Source organism: Symphalangus syndactylus, chromosome 18, assembly GCF_028878055.3.
Source record: "Symphalangus syndactylus isolate Jambi chromosome 18, NHGRI_mSymSyn1-v2.1_pri, whole genome shotgun sequence".
NCBI classification, from domain to species: domain Eukaryota; kingdom Metazoa; phylum Chordata; class Mammalia; order Primates; family Hylobatidae; genus Symphalangus; species Symphalangus syndactylus.
The window spans coordinates 68,385,027-68,399,844 of record NC_072440.2 but is presented as its reverse complement, the minus strand read 5'-3'; the positions used below and the strand labels follow the sequence as shown (position 1 = coordinate 68,399,844).

Here is a 14,818-nt window from a genome sequence, read left to right as displayed (position 1 = left end):
ATTGTTAATGACAATTTATTCATTCTAATGTTAATTTGGGTAATTTCTAATTTTTGTCTATGATGGACAGAAATGCTTTGAATGTTCTGGAGCATGTTTTTTAGGGAAATAACTACACATTTCTGGTGGGAATAGAATTACTAGGAGTAGAATTGCTGGGTCAAAGGGTATGTGTATATTTAGTTTTAACAGGTAGTGCAAAATAGTTTCCAAAGTATTTGTGCCAATTTACACTCCCACCAGCAATGTATGAGAGTTGTGGTTGCTTTACATCCTCACTAACCCTTGGCGTTTTCCGTTGTTAAGATTTTAGCCATTCTGGTGGGTGTGCAGTGGTATGTCATTGTTGTTTTAATTTATTTAATTTAATTTAATTTAATTTATTAAACTAATTTTAACTAATGAAGAGGAGCACCTTTTTATATGTTTATTGGCCATGTTGAATACTTTCTTTTGTGAAGTATCTGTTCAAATTTTTTGCCACTCCCCTGCCTTTTTTTCTCTTGGATTGTCTTTCATTCTTACTGATTTGTAGGAGCTCTGCATATATATTCTGCATATAAGTACTTTGTTGGATACATGTATTGTGAATATCTTCTTCAACCTTATGAGTTGTTTTCTTAATGAGATGTTTTATAAACAGAAGTTCTTAATTTTAATATATTCTAATTTATCAATCTTTTCAGCTATATTCAGAAGTTTTTGGTACTGCTTAAGACATTTTTACCTACTTCAAAATTTACAGAGATGTACTCTATGTTTTTCTCTAAAAAAGGGAAATAACTACAGAAACAGAAGAGAGATTTTTAAAGTTATAAAAACCTCCATGAATAACTTCATACCAAAAAATATGAATACCTGGCCTTTCTCTCCTCTACCTTCAGGTATTGATATATTTTGGTATAAAATTATTAGTGGAGGTCTCGTAATTTTTAAAATGTCTTCTATTTCTGTAGTTACTTCCCTTTTTTCGTATCTGGTGATGTTCATTTGTGTCTCATTTATTTTTCTTTATTATGTTTGCCAAAAATTAGTATTTTTATTAGTCTTTTCAAAAAGCCATCTTTTGGTTGTGCTAATCACTTCTATTGCTTTGTTTGTTTGTTTTCCATTTCATTTACAAGTGATCCTCCCACCTCAGCCTCCCAAGTAGCTATGATTATAAATGCATGCCACCTTACCTGGCTAATTTTTTTTTTTTTTTGATATGGAGTCTTGCTGTGTCGCCCAGGTTGGAGTGCAGTGGCCCAATCTCGGCTCACTGCAACCTCCGCTTCCCTGATTCAAGTGATTCTCCTGCCTCAGCCTCCTGAGTAGCTGGGATTACAGGCATGTGCCACCACACCCACCTAGTTTTTGTATTTTTAGTAGAGACGGGGTTTCACAATGTTGGTCAGGCTGGTCTCGAACTCCTGACTTGGTGATCTGCCCACCTCGGCCTCCCAAAGTGCTGGGATTACAGGCGTGAGCCACCACGCCTGGCCTAATTTTTGTATTTGTTTTAGAGACAGGATTTCTTCATGTTATCCAGGCTGGTCTCAAATTCCTGAGTTCAAGCCATCTGCTGGCCTTGGCCTCCTAAAGTGCTGGGATTATAGGCGTGGGCCATCACGCCTGGCTCATCTTTGTCTTTTTCTATTTCTCTGGTTTGGTTTGTCTTTCTGAATCCAAATTGTACTTTCCATAAATGTATAGACATGAATACCCTACAGGTACCTTAGATTCAACATCTTCAAATGGAATTTTAACTTCTGGCCAAACATGCACAGAATTCCTCATCCTAGGTTCCTTATCTTGGTATTGCACCATCACTTTTCTAAGCAACCCAACCAGGAACATGTTCAACTGTTATTTTCTCTTCACTTCCTACATTCTTTTGGTACACCATTTCCATATGTTTTGCCTTTGAAGTATTTCTCAAATCTAGCACTGTTACCACTGTGCTGATTCAGGATGTCATAATTGCTTTCTTGGTGATAGTTGAGTCTTCTAACTGAGTCTCCTTGATGTCATCATTGCCTCTCCAGTCTGTCTTCCAGGGTGCCAGAGAGTGAGGCACTCAAATATTTCAAATATTTTAAGTTGATTTATTTTGTGTAATTGCAAATGGCAGAATGAGAACCAGTAGGTGAAAATTATGTTGACTTTGGCTCAATAGAAGGACAAATTTTCTCTTTACAAATTTTAAAGCAATATTATTATAACATTAAAGTAATTTTAAAAGCAATGGAAATCTTCCGGTGTCCCATCATCCTATCAATACTGTTTTTATTTTTATATGTCCCATCCTCTCCAGTATTTTTTCATTGATTTATATATTTGTATATGTTTTTAATCATGGTATATGTGAATTTATTTTACTTTTATACTTAACATTATTGATTTTGTAAATATGTTCCACCTTAATCTTTATATTTTTAATTTTAATGACTTCTTGTTTTATTTAGTCACTCTACCATTTCCCTACTTTGAAACATTTAGGTTAATTCCTGATTTTGCTATTATAAAGTATTGTAATAAATACCTTTGCACACGTGAAAGCATTTAAAATTTTTTTCTACAAATACAGTATCAGGAGTGAAATTTACAGAGCTTGAACATTTGTATGGCTCTCAAATGAGTAGTACCAAATCATTTTCCAGAAGCTGCCAGCTTCTCCACCTCCTCAGGGTGGATTTTCTAACAATAATAACTACTTAAACCTGGTTGCCTTGTGCAGGGGTGAGCTCCAGTGTCACCAGCTGTGCTCAAGTGCAGATATACGTGTGTGTTCAAGATAGAGTAGATGATTATCTCTAGGGTGTTGCAAAAGTAAAATCATGATTTAGAGGGAAGGTTGAACTAGATTGACCTCTGAGCTATCTTTCATGCTAAGATTCTCTGGGATATTTTTTGAATTCCTATTAAGAGAATAATACCCTGGCCAGGCGCGGTGGCTCATGCCTGTAACCCCAGCACTTTGGGAGGCTGAGGCGGGCGGATCACGAGGTCAGGACATCGAGACTGTCCTGGCTAACACAGTGAAACCCTGTCTCTACTAAAAATACAAAAAAATTAGCCAGGTGTGGTGGCGGGCACCTGTAGTCCCAGCTACTTGGGAGGCTGAGGCAAGAGAATGGCAAAAACCCGGGAGGTGGAGTTTGCAGTGAGCCGAGATCGTGCCACTAAACTCCAGCCTGGGTGACAGAGTAAGACTCCATCTCAAAAAAAAAAAAAAAAAAAAGAGAGAATAATGCCCTGCTAAGCACTGTGAGGAAAATAAAGACATATAAGATATAGCCTGTGCCCTTTAGAATTGTGGCTGAAGAGATAACACCTACATAATGTAATAAAAAGGTAATACTGGAGAGTATATGAATGATAGAAACAATATTAACTAACAATTTTGAGCACTCTCAGAGCTTTACATATATTATCACTTTCAATCTTCCTAGCTATTTTATAAGGTAGATACTATTGTTATCTTCATTTTACAAATAGGAAACTGAGCCAGAGAAATTAGCCCAAGACTCCATACATAGTGAATATGTAACAGGGACAGAATTCAAACCCAGGCAGTTGAACTCCAAAGTACTAGGGTTACAGAAAAAAGGATAAATTGGTACTGTGTGGGAAAGTTTCATTAAGTTGGTGATTTTTTTTTTTTTTTTTTTTGAGATGGCATTCTCAATATGTTGCCCAGGCTGGTCTTAAACTCCTGGGCTCAAGCAATCCTCCCACTTCAGCCTTCCACGTACCTGAGATTATAGGCATGTGTCACCATGCCTAGTTTGATTTGGTGATTTTGTGGATGAATCATATTTTGATTGGCAGTGATCATGGCAGAGGACATTCCAGGCAAGTTGGAAAGTCCAGTATGGTAGCATCAGAAATTCTGTCTTTGTGACTTAGAATTATAATACTGAATGTTCCACACCTTTCCTGTACCCTACATGGCTTTGCTGAAATTTCTTTACTCTTGGTAATCTCTAACTCAAAGATTTTTTAAAACTTTAAAAATAATTTATAATTTAAATTTTATTTAAAATTAAAATAGAAAGTTTGTAAATTTTTGATCAAACAGCTTACACTGCTTTTTTACCAATGATCTATAGTAAAGAAGGGATTTAACACAATCATCTTGTTGTGAGACTGTTGAAAATAGAAAGATTTTAATACAATTTTCTTTTTCAGGTAATTCCTTATCTCAGTCACAGAAAGGCAAATATAACAGAATTTCTACTAATAGTTGAAATTATTCAATAATTGTACTATTCACTTTCTGGTGTGATTCTTAAGATCCAAGGAATAATGTGAAAGTGAGATTATAATTTGGCAATGGATTCAGAATTGATAAAAGCACACATGCTTGAAACTTAAGAATTCTTAAATTATAAGAACTCTAAAAACCTAACTCCACTTGAAAAATAGAACGTGGGATTGTCCAAGGAATCCCGGGACAATACAGGGTTCGGTAAGCCTGTCTGAAAAACGCTGTCCTAATTGTGTCCTTATCATTTAATCTGCCCCCCACAACACTTTCAGGACAGGTCTTCATTCTTTTTTTTCCTTTTCTTTTCTTTTCTTTTCTTTTTTCTTTTTTTTTTTTTTTTGAGACAGGGTCTCACTCTGTCACCCAGGCTGGAGTGCACTGACGCGATCTCGGCTCACTGCAATCTCTGCCTCCTCGGATCAAGCCATTCTTCCACCTCAGCCACCCAAGTAACCGGGACTACAGGTGCGTGCCACCATGTCCGGCTAATTTTTATATGTTTTATAGAGACAGGGTTTCGCCGTGTTGCCCAGGCTGGTCTCCAACTCCTGAGCTCAAGCAACCCACCCGCCTCTGCCTCCACCTCCCAAAGTGCTGGGATTGCAGGCAAGAGCCACCATGCCTGGCCAGGTCTTCCTTCCTAATAGGGGTGTTTTAGGCCTAAGCTGTAGCTAGTAAGGCTACACAAATACAAAAGCACTTCACATAACCCTGGGAAGTTGTTTTTTTTTCCCTGTCATAGACAACTGGACAGATAGCAGTAGACATACACACTGAAGATAGCTTCCCCTAAAGATCCTTAGACAGGTTTCTTCAAAGAACTGACCTATATGGTGCTAATCAACATATGTTCTGTAATTTGTTGTAGAATCTTACTCAAATTTATGCTGTTTAAATGCTGAGGGAAAAGTACTTCTTTCTAGTAGAAATAATTAACCCAGTCTCCTTAAAAAATGCTAGTAATTACTTACACAGACAGTGATAAAAAGATGGAGGGCTAATGTTGGCCCAGGTCTATTTTGGAGATCAATTGTTCCAGTTTATTAAGTCATTATAGTTCTTTGAGAATTAATATTTTAACCATATTTTTAGGCAGGGGTCTACTATAATTTTCTAATTTTCTGAAATACTTATGTGTCTTTATACTTCCAAATACAGTTGCTAGACACTCTCTACAGGCTTTTCTCTAGGCCTTTCTTTTGTAACTAGAAATCTTGATCCAGAATGGTATTTTTTTCATCTGTAACATATCAATTTCAGTGAAGCATAAATAATTCATACAAATGATTTTTTTTGAGGATGAGCTAAAGGCAGAGAATACTGTTTTCTTATAACAGCCACAAGTATTTTTAAAGTTTATTCAATAGTTTATCATTTGATTTAGTTACAAAGAATGGTTTGCTTTTTAAGCATATCCCAAACATACACACTCTATTACACTATTTTGTAAGTGTAATAAAAATGGTTTGCATTTTGCCTGGATTTCTGCATCTTATTTCAATTTAAAAATAATGTTTTAAGATAGCTTTTTTCTTTTTTATGAATTCCACAAAAGAATCCACAAATTATAACAATATGTTGTTTACCTGATGTATTCTTTCCCTCCATGAAGCTCATTTCTCACTCTTTTGTGCCAACACACTTAATTAAAAAGCAAATGATTTATTTTTAAGAAATTAGAATGTAAAGTACATTGTTTCCATGGTAAATGGTAGCATTTACGTGTGGACTAGAAAGGTATTTTTCTGAATTCCTTAGAATTGCTTTGTATTTCAGATAGTAGATTAAAACAAGAGCCTTTTCATTCAAAACCTATTGTCTCCCACTAAACTCTGAACTGAAGTTTTGCATTTTTTGAGGTATAGTCTGATGATTTTCATAGCATCACATCTCCTGAAGCATATATGCCTTCTTTGATACAACATAGTGTTGGCAAGAATATCTCAGATTCTTGGAAGTGGGGTTGATTATTGAAAGCACTGGAAGAGGCACATTATTTGCAGAAAATATCCAGCCTTAAAAAAACACACGCATCCGGCCAGGTGCAGTGGCTCATGCCTGTAATCCCAGTACTTCGGGAGGCCGAAGCGGGAGGATCACCTGAGATCAGGAGTTCAAGACCAGCCTGGCCAACGTGGTGAAACCCTGTCTCTACTAAAAATACAAAAATTAGCCAGCATGAGAATCGCTTGAACCTGGGAGGCAGAGGTTGCAGTGAGCTGAGATCACTCACGCCACTGCACTCCAGCTTGGGAGACAGAGGGAGACTCCGTCTCAAAAAAAAACAAAACAAAAAAACCACACACACACACACACACACACATCATTCTTTCTTCATCATGAGATTCTAGTCCTTTTCATTAAGTTTACTTTTGTCAAATAGAAAATTATTTTCAATTAATTTTTCTGTTTTGTACTCCAGAATGTAATTGCTATCCTCTGTTAACTGTGCAAAGAGGAATGAAAGTTGGTTGACTTTCCCATCAGTCTTATAAGTCATTTCTTTTTTTATATGAATCATTCTATAACATATCAGAGAATTACTTCCTTCCTTTTGTGAGTGGGGAGAGCCACATTGATTATCTGTATATGTTTCACTCACATTAAAAAAGTATACTGATATATATTATAGCAGAAAAAAAGTCAAGCATAGTGAATAATCTTAGGTAGAAATGCTTTGGATGTTACAATTAATAAGCCCTAGCATTAAAATAAATAAATTTTGTTTTAAAAAGAGTAAGACAGAATATTCTGTTTGGTTAAAAAAGAGATGCCTCTAATAATACAATATTATCATTACACCAAAATCAATGAAATATTAGGTTTCATTTAAACTCAGATTTTTTTCAAAGTGACTTCATTGAGATTTTATTCAACTGCACATTGGAAAAAAGTATAATGATAATGTTACCCAATTTCCTATAACTATATTCAGTTGGCTGATTTTTCTAATACCATTATGTGTGTTAAAGTTTTCTATTTGATGCTAAATTGTCTGTTGGTATGCACATGAGATTATGCTTGTAACAAATCTAAGCATCATAAGTGGAGTAATTCTTTTAGCATTTATATTAGGATCTCAAAATTCAGAGCTAAGACTTCAGAAGACCAGTCCTTCTGACAATGGTAAAGAAAAGTTAGAAACACAATTGGCCTCATTTTCTTCTGGATTTGGCAGACCTGTTAGTGTTAATTGTATATATATACATATATATAATATATTTATTTATGATTATATTTTAAGTTCTGGGATACATGTGCAGAACATGCAGGCTTGTTACATAGGTATACACATGCCATGGTGGTTTGCAATTGGCCCTTTGTATTCGTGGGTTCTGCATTAGTGGATTCAGCCAACTGTGGGTTTAAACTGTTAAAAAAAAAAAAGAAAACGATGACTGGGTCTGTACTGAACATGTACAGACTTTTTTTCTTGTCCCCCATGATTCCCTAAACCATACAGTATAACTGTATACCATATATGTTGTATTGGGTATTATAAATAATCTAGAGATAATTTAATATATATGGGAATATGTACATAGGATGTGTATATTATATGCCAATACTGCGCCATTTTTTATAAGGGATTTGAGCATCCATAGATTTCCTGTCTGTGGGTGTGGAGTGTGTGTGCCCTGAAACCAATTCCTCATGGATACAGAGGGATGACTGTATACTTTATGAGCCACTATCTAGGTGTGCTTTTTTTCTGCCCAATGGAGGGCTCTTTCTGCTTTGATGACCAAAGTTGGAACAAATAAACTTTATCACCAAAGGTATCATTTTGACATTTAAACAAGTCTACATGAAGCTCATTGTGAAGAAGGTTTAAAAGAATGTTCTACTGGGGCCAGGTGTGGTGGCTCACGCCTGTAATCCCAGCACTCTGGGAGGCCAAGGAGGGTGATCACCTGAGGTCAGGAGTTCGAGACAAGCCTGGCCAACATGGTGAAACCCTGTCTGTACCAAAAATACAAAAAATTAGCCAGGCATTGTGGCGGATGCTTGTAATCCCAACTACTCGGTAGGCTGAGGCAGGAGAATCACTTGAACCCGGGAGGCGAAGGTTGCAGTGAGCCGAGATCGCACCACTGCACTCCAGCCTGGGTGACAGAGCAAGGTAAAAACCCTATATTAGAATGACCAAATTCCACTTTCACTCATGAAAGAGTAATGTGAGAGTTACCCTCTTGCTGTAAACAACTAGAAAACTAGGCAAAATATATGAAGCAACTGTTTTTGGACATTAGATAACAGGCACACAGGAATGGGATCCTTGACAGAAGAAAAGTGAGACCAGTCTTAAAATTGCCCTGGCTTCCCGCTAGGAGGCACCTTCCAGACCTGGTTCAGGGAGAGAGAACCCAAGCAGAGCATGGCAGTCTCGCTGAGTCGAAGAAAGAGATTGGAGTATGGGGAATCTGAGGCAGTTGGAGACAGAATATCAGAGGGCATGGAACTATACAGAGAAGGAGATCCAGAAATCAGCATAGGGGTTCCTTGAGTCTTTTGTTTAATATTCAGCTTTTCAGATGTGGGTCAAAACTCCATAAGGCTGGACAAAGAAAACTGGCAACTGAACAATTCCCAGAGCTCTCACAGGGATGGGAGATGTTCACATAATAACCAGTCAAATGGAGAGCCCTTCTCGAACACGCAGAACATTCAATAGAGACTCCAGAAGGGTTACATGTTAGCAGTAGAGCTAAACCAAACTTTTAGTAAAAGCCTCCAGATTTAATCTAATAAAGTTTTAAAATATGCCTCAAAAGGATCAAGCTTATCTGCCTGCCAAAACAATTTTTAAGAAAGATAACAAAATTCAAACATTCAACAATGTAACATTCTTATTGTTCAGAATCTAATAAAAGTTTCTTGATATGTAAAGCAGCAGGAAAACTAAACCATAACCTGGGGGACACCAGTCAGTAGAGGCAAGCCCAGAAATTTCAGCAATGATAAAATTAGTAGATAAGGACGTTAAAACAGCTGTTATAAAAAGTGCAATGATAGCCTATGTTTACACACAAAAATGTATGCAAATGTTTACAGCAACTCTATTCATAATCTTCAAAGTATGGAAACAATTAGGTGTTTCTTAATTAGGGAATTGATAAACTTAAGACCAAAAGGAACAAACTACTGAAATATGCAACAACATGGATGAGTTGCAAATGCATTATAATAAGTGAAAGAAGCCAGAATCAAAAGACTACATACTATTTGATTCTATTTGTACAACATTTTTTCTGTTTTTAATAGCTTGAAATGTAATTTGTTTACCATGCAATTCACTCATTTAAAATGTACAATTTAATGGTTTTTAGTATAGTCACAGAGATTTGCAACCATCACTACAGTCAAAATTTTAGAAGATTTTCATCACCTGAAAAAAACCCATATTCTTTAGCTTTCACCTTCCTGTCTTATTTCTCCTCTCCCGCAGTCCTAAATAACCATTAATCTATTTTCTGCCTCCAGATTTGCCTATTATGGGATATTTCAAATAAATGAAGTCATATACTATGATGAATTTTGTGACTGAACTCTTTCACTTAACATTGTGTTTTCTTTTCGTCTTTTTTTTTCACAAATAGGGCCTTTAATTTGACACTATTAAAAGTCTGAATGTTAAACAGATTCGTGGACCGATGGTTCATATCCATCAGCTCATTCAATTTTAGCACCTTTCTCATCCTTAGTAGCTTTTTCAAAACTACTACCTTCACCATGAAGCTACATGAGTTTTCCCAATTCAGACTTGGGCTTCTTTATTTTTACTTTCCTAATGAAGACACCATGGAGAGGATAAATAGATAGGCAAGCCTTTTCTATGTCTTTTCCAGTGCTGTCTGGAATCAATTTATTGACCACTTCTTTCAAGTTATTTATCTGCACCTCTTGGGTCACGATTTCCATCATCTTCTTCTGGATTTGGCAGACCTGTTAGTGTTAATTGTAAGAAGTCTTCCGTATATAATTGTTGCATTTTTTAGTAAAATCAACACAAGACAGACAAAGTAAATAATCATTGGTAGTCTTGACATCAGTGTGAACTTAAATCATGGTCTGCTATTTTTTAACCACGGAACACATTTTGTCACAGGTAAGATCCATGCCATGGAAATTAGTCAGGCATTTTTGCCCTGAACATCTTCAGTATCAGCTTGAATTTTCTAAATGCAACTTCATCATCCTGCACATCAGTCAAACTCACTTCAAACACATGACCCTTGAGGCCATCAGATGCAATTTTGATTCCTTGAGTCCTGGTGACAAGTGTCTTTCCCATAGTTATTATACTGAACATAGCAGGTGCTTTCACATCATACCAATCTTTCTTAGAAAATGGATCAAGCTTTTTGAGCCCAGGAGGTTGAGGCTGCAGTGAGCTGTTGATCACACCACTGCACTCCAACCTGGGCTACAGAGCAAGACCCTGTTTCAAAAAAGGAAGGAAGGAAGGAAGGAAGGAAGGAAGGAAGGAAGGAAGGAGGGGGGGAGGGAGGGGGGAATGGAAAGAAGAAAAGGAAGAGATGGAGATAAATAATGAAAGAAAGAAAAGAAGGAGGGAGAGAAAGAAAGAAAATGGATCAACCACTTTCTTCTTGGCTTGCTTTTGCCACCTTTCATAAAGTGCTTGTTCTTGCCAACTACCATGGTGCTTTTCAGCCAAAAGGGCAGCATCGTGTTTTCAAAATTCATCCATGTATGGCATGTGTCATTACTTCATCCCTTTTTATGGCTGAATAATACTCCATTGTATGGATACACCACATTTTGTCTATCCATATATTAGTGATGGGCATTTGGGTTCTTCCAACCTTTTGGCTATTGTGAATAGTGCTGCTATAAACATTTGTATATAAGTTCTTTTTGAGTATCTATTTTTAATTTTCTTGGATATATACCTAGGAGTGGAATTGCTGGGTCATGTGTTTAATCATTTGGAGAACTCCAAAATTCTTCCAAAGTGGCTGTACCATTTTACATTCCCAACATCAGTGTATGAGGGTTCCAATTTCTCCACATCCTTACCAGTACTTGGTATTGTCTCACTTTTTGATTCTAGCCACCCTAGTGGGTGCAAAGTAAGTGGTACCTCATTGTGGTTTTAATTTGCATTTCTCTAATGACTAATGATGTCAAGCATCTTTTCATGTGCTTCTTATCCATTTATATATATTCCTTGGAGAAATGTTTATTCAGATCTTTTGCCCATTTATTTTTTTGAGACAGAGTCTTGCTCTGTTGCCTAGGCAACAGAGAAGCTGGGACCATAGGTGTGTACCGCCATGCCTGGCTAATTTTTAAAATATTTTTGTGGAGATGGGGTCTCGCCCTGTTTCCTGGGCTGGTCTCAAACTCCTGGAGTCAAGCATTCCTCTCACCTTGGCCCCCTAAAATGCAAGAATTACACATATGAGCCTCTGCATCCAGCCTCCTTTTCCCATTTTAAAAATGGTCATTTGTCTTTTTGTTACTGAGGTGTAAGAGTTCTTTATATATTCTGGGTAAATTCCTTACCAGATATACAATTTATAAATATTGTCTTCCATTCCATTTTCATTTATTTGTATTTTCTTTAATTTTTTTCAGCAATGTTTTGTGGTTTTTAGATTATAAATTTTGTATTTATTTTGTTAAATTTATTCATAAGCATTCTTTTCATACTGTTCACAATAGTATGTGAATAGTATGTGAACTGCACAATAGCATGAAAAGAATAAAATACTTAGGAATAAATTTTCATCTTTGTATTATTCATTGCGGATATATAGAAATACTTTTGAATTCTGTATACTGATTTTGTATTCTACAACCTTGGTAGGGTAGTTAATTTTATGTGTCAACTTGGAGGGTGCTACTGGATGAAATTAACATTTAAATCAGTAAACTTTAAGTTAAGCAGGTTGCTTTGAGTAAAGTAAAACTAACACTCCATGATGTGTGTGGATCTCATTGAATTTGTTGAAGGCCTGAATAGAACAAAAAGACTGGCCTCCCTGAGCAGGAGGGAATACTTCAGCAGATTGCCTCAGACTTCATCTGCACCATTGACTCTCCTGGAACTGAAGGCCAACTCGCCTGTTGGCCTTCAGACTGGAACTGCATCATCAACTTTCCTGGGTCTCATGCCTGCTGGGTCACACTGTAGATATTGAACTTGCCAGCATCCATAATTGGATGAGCCAATTCTTTATAATAAATGTGTTTATATATATATATATGTATATATATATATATGAACTGTACTATATATATATAATCCTCTGTCTCTCTCTCTACATACATATATATGTATATAAATAACCTGTCTCTCCTACTAGTTCTGTTTCTCTAGAGAACCCTGACTGATATGCTTGCTGAACTCATTGAATAGTTCTAATGGTTTTTCTAGAAGATTCCTGATTACTTTCTATATCCTAGTTTTTTTTAGAGGATTCCTGAGGATTTTCTATATACCAAAGCATGTCATCTGCAAATAGATATAGTTTCACTTCTTCCTTTCTAATCTGGATGCCTTTTATTTCCTTTTCTTATCTAATTGCTGTGGCTAGGACCTCCATTACAATGTTGAATAGAAGTGAAGAGATATCCTTGTCTTGTTCCTAATCTTAGAGAAGCATCTAATTTTTCATCATTAGGTATGGATTTTTGTTTTAGGTGCCCTTTGTTATGTTGAAGAAGTTCCCTTCTTAGTCTGCTGAGTGTTTTTTTAATCATGGAAGGGTGTTGGATTTTGTCAAATGCTTTTCCTGCATCTCTTGAAATGATCATGTGATTTTTGCTTTTTATTCTTTTGATATAATGTATTACATTAGCTGATTTTCAGGTATTAATCCAAGCTTACATTCCTGAGATAGATCCCTCTTTATCATTGTGTGTACATGTATCTGTGTGTGTGTGTGTGTGTGTGTATTTATATTGTTAAATGTTTTGCTAGTATTTTGTTGAGGATTTTTGTGTCTAATGCATGAGAGATATTGATCTGTAGTTTTCTTGTGTTGCCTTTGGTTTTGGTATCAGGGTAACACTGGCTTCATAAAAATGAGTTGAATTAGCCCTGCATGGTGGTGCACACCTGTAATCCCAGCTACTCGGGAGGCTGAGGCATGAGAATTGCTTGAACCTGGGAAGCAGAGGTTGCCGTGAGCTGAGATAGCGCCAGTGCACTCCAGCCTGGGCAACAAAGTGAGACTCTGTCAAAAAAATAAAAAAGAAAAAGTGTGCATGAGAGAGAGAAATGAATTGAAAAGTTTTTACTTATCTTCTACTTTTTGGAAGAGTTTGCGAAGAGTTAGTATTAATTCTTCTTTAAATGTTTGGTAGAGTTTAGTGGTGAAGCTTTCTGTGACTGGGCTTTTCTTTTTGTGGATAGTTTTAAAAATTGTTAATTCAAGGTCTTCACTTGTTATAGATATATTCATATTTTCAATTTCTTCTTGAGTCAGTTTTGGTATTTTGTGTAATTTAGGCAATTTCCATTTCATCTAAGTTATCTAATTTATTGACATATTATTGTTCATAGTATTCTGTTATAATGCTTTTTGTTTTTGTAAGGTCAGCAGTAATATCTGGTCTTTTATTTCCAATTCTAGCTAATTTTAGTCTTTTATTTACTTGGTCAAGCTGGCTAAAGATTTGTCAATTTTGTTGATCTTTCAAAGAATCAGCCTTTGGATTCACTGATTGTCACTATTTTTAATTCTCCATATCATAAATGTCTACACTAATCTGTATTATTTCCTTCCTGTGCTTACTTTAGTTTTAGTTTGCACTTTTTCAAGTGTCTTAAGGTGGAAAGTTAGGTTATTTGAGATCTCCTTTCTTAATATAGGCATTTACAGTTGTAAATTTTCCTCTAAGCAATGCTTTAGCAGTATTATGTTTTGTTATGTTGTATCTTCATTTTCATTTATCTTGAAGTATTTTCTGGTTTCCCCTTTATTTTTTTGACACGGTATCTCTCTCTCTGTCACCCAGGCTGGAGTGCAGTGGAATGACCTTGGCTCACTGCAACCTCTGCCTCCTGGGTTCAAGCGATTCTCCTGCCTCAGCCTCCTGAGTAGCTGGGATTACAGGCATGCACCACCACGCCCGGCTACTTTTTGTATTTTTAGTAAAGACGGGGTTTCACCATGTTGGCCAGTCTTGTCTCAAACTCCTGACTTCAAGTGATCCACCCACCTCGGCCTCCCAAAGTGCTGGGATTACAGGCATGAGCCACCTCTGATTTCCCTTTTGATTTATCCTTTGATCCATTGGTTATTAGGAGTATGTTGTTTAATTTCCACATATGTTTTTATCTAATTTTTTTATTTCTATAGGTTATCAGGGAACAGGTGGTGTTTGGTTACATGAGTAAGTTCTTTAGTTGTGATTTGTGAGATTTTGGTGCACCTATCACCTGAGCAGTATACACTGCATTCAATTTGTAGTCTTTTATCCCTCACCCCCTTCCACATACATTTGAGTTTCCCAAATCTTATTCTGTTATTAGCTTCTAATTTCATTCCAGTGAGGTCAGAGAACATACTTTTTTTTTTTTTTTTTTTTTTG

At 36.3% G+C, this 14,818-nt stretch overlaps 1 protein-coding gene and 1 pseudogene across 14 annotated transcripts in view; one reads left to right on the top strand and one right to left on the bottom strand.

Annotated features, from left to right (window-relative positions):
• HORMAD2 (HORMA domain containing 2) overlaps positions 1-14,818 on the top strand; it is a 96,383-nt gene that overhangs the window by 45,802 nt on the left and 35,763 nt on the right. For 10 of the 14 annotated variants that reach the window (XR_010117173.1, XR_010117174.1, XM_063623648.1 and 7 more), the window contains 2 exons: positions 4,600-4,717; positions 12,233-12,409. The exons of 3 other annotated variants lie outside the window; for them this stretch is intronic. Coding sequence is in view for 9 of the 11 variants with exons in the window: in XM_063623648.1 (XP_063479718.1) it covers positions 4,600-4,717; positions 12,233-12,409 (295 nt within the window). In the remaining 2 variants the exon portion in view is untranslated. The remainder of the gene's footprint in view (positions 1-4,599; positions 4,718-12,232; positions 12,410-14,818) is intronic. One more of the 14 variants, XM_055254105.2, reaches the window with a different exon arrangement.
• On the bottom strand, positions 9,887-10,915 carry LOC129468491 (small ribosomal subunit protein eS1-like; annotated as a pseudogene).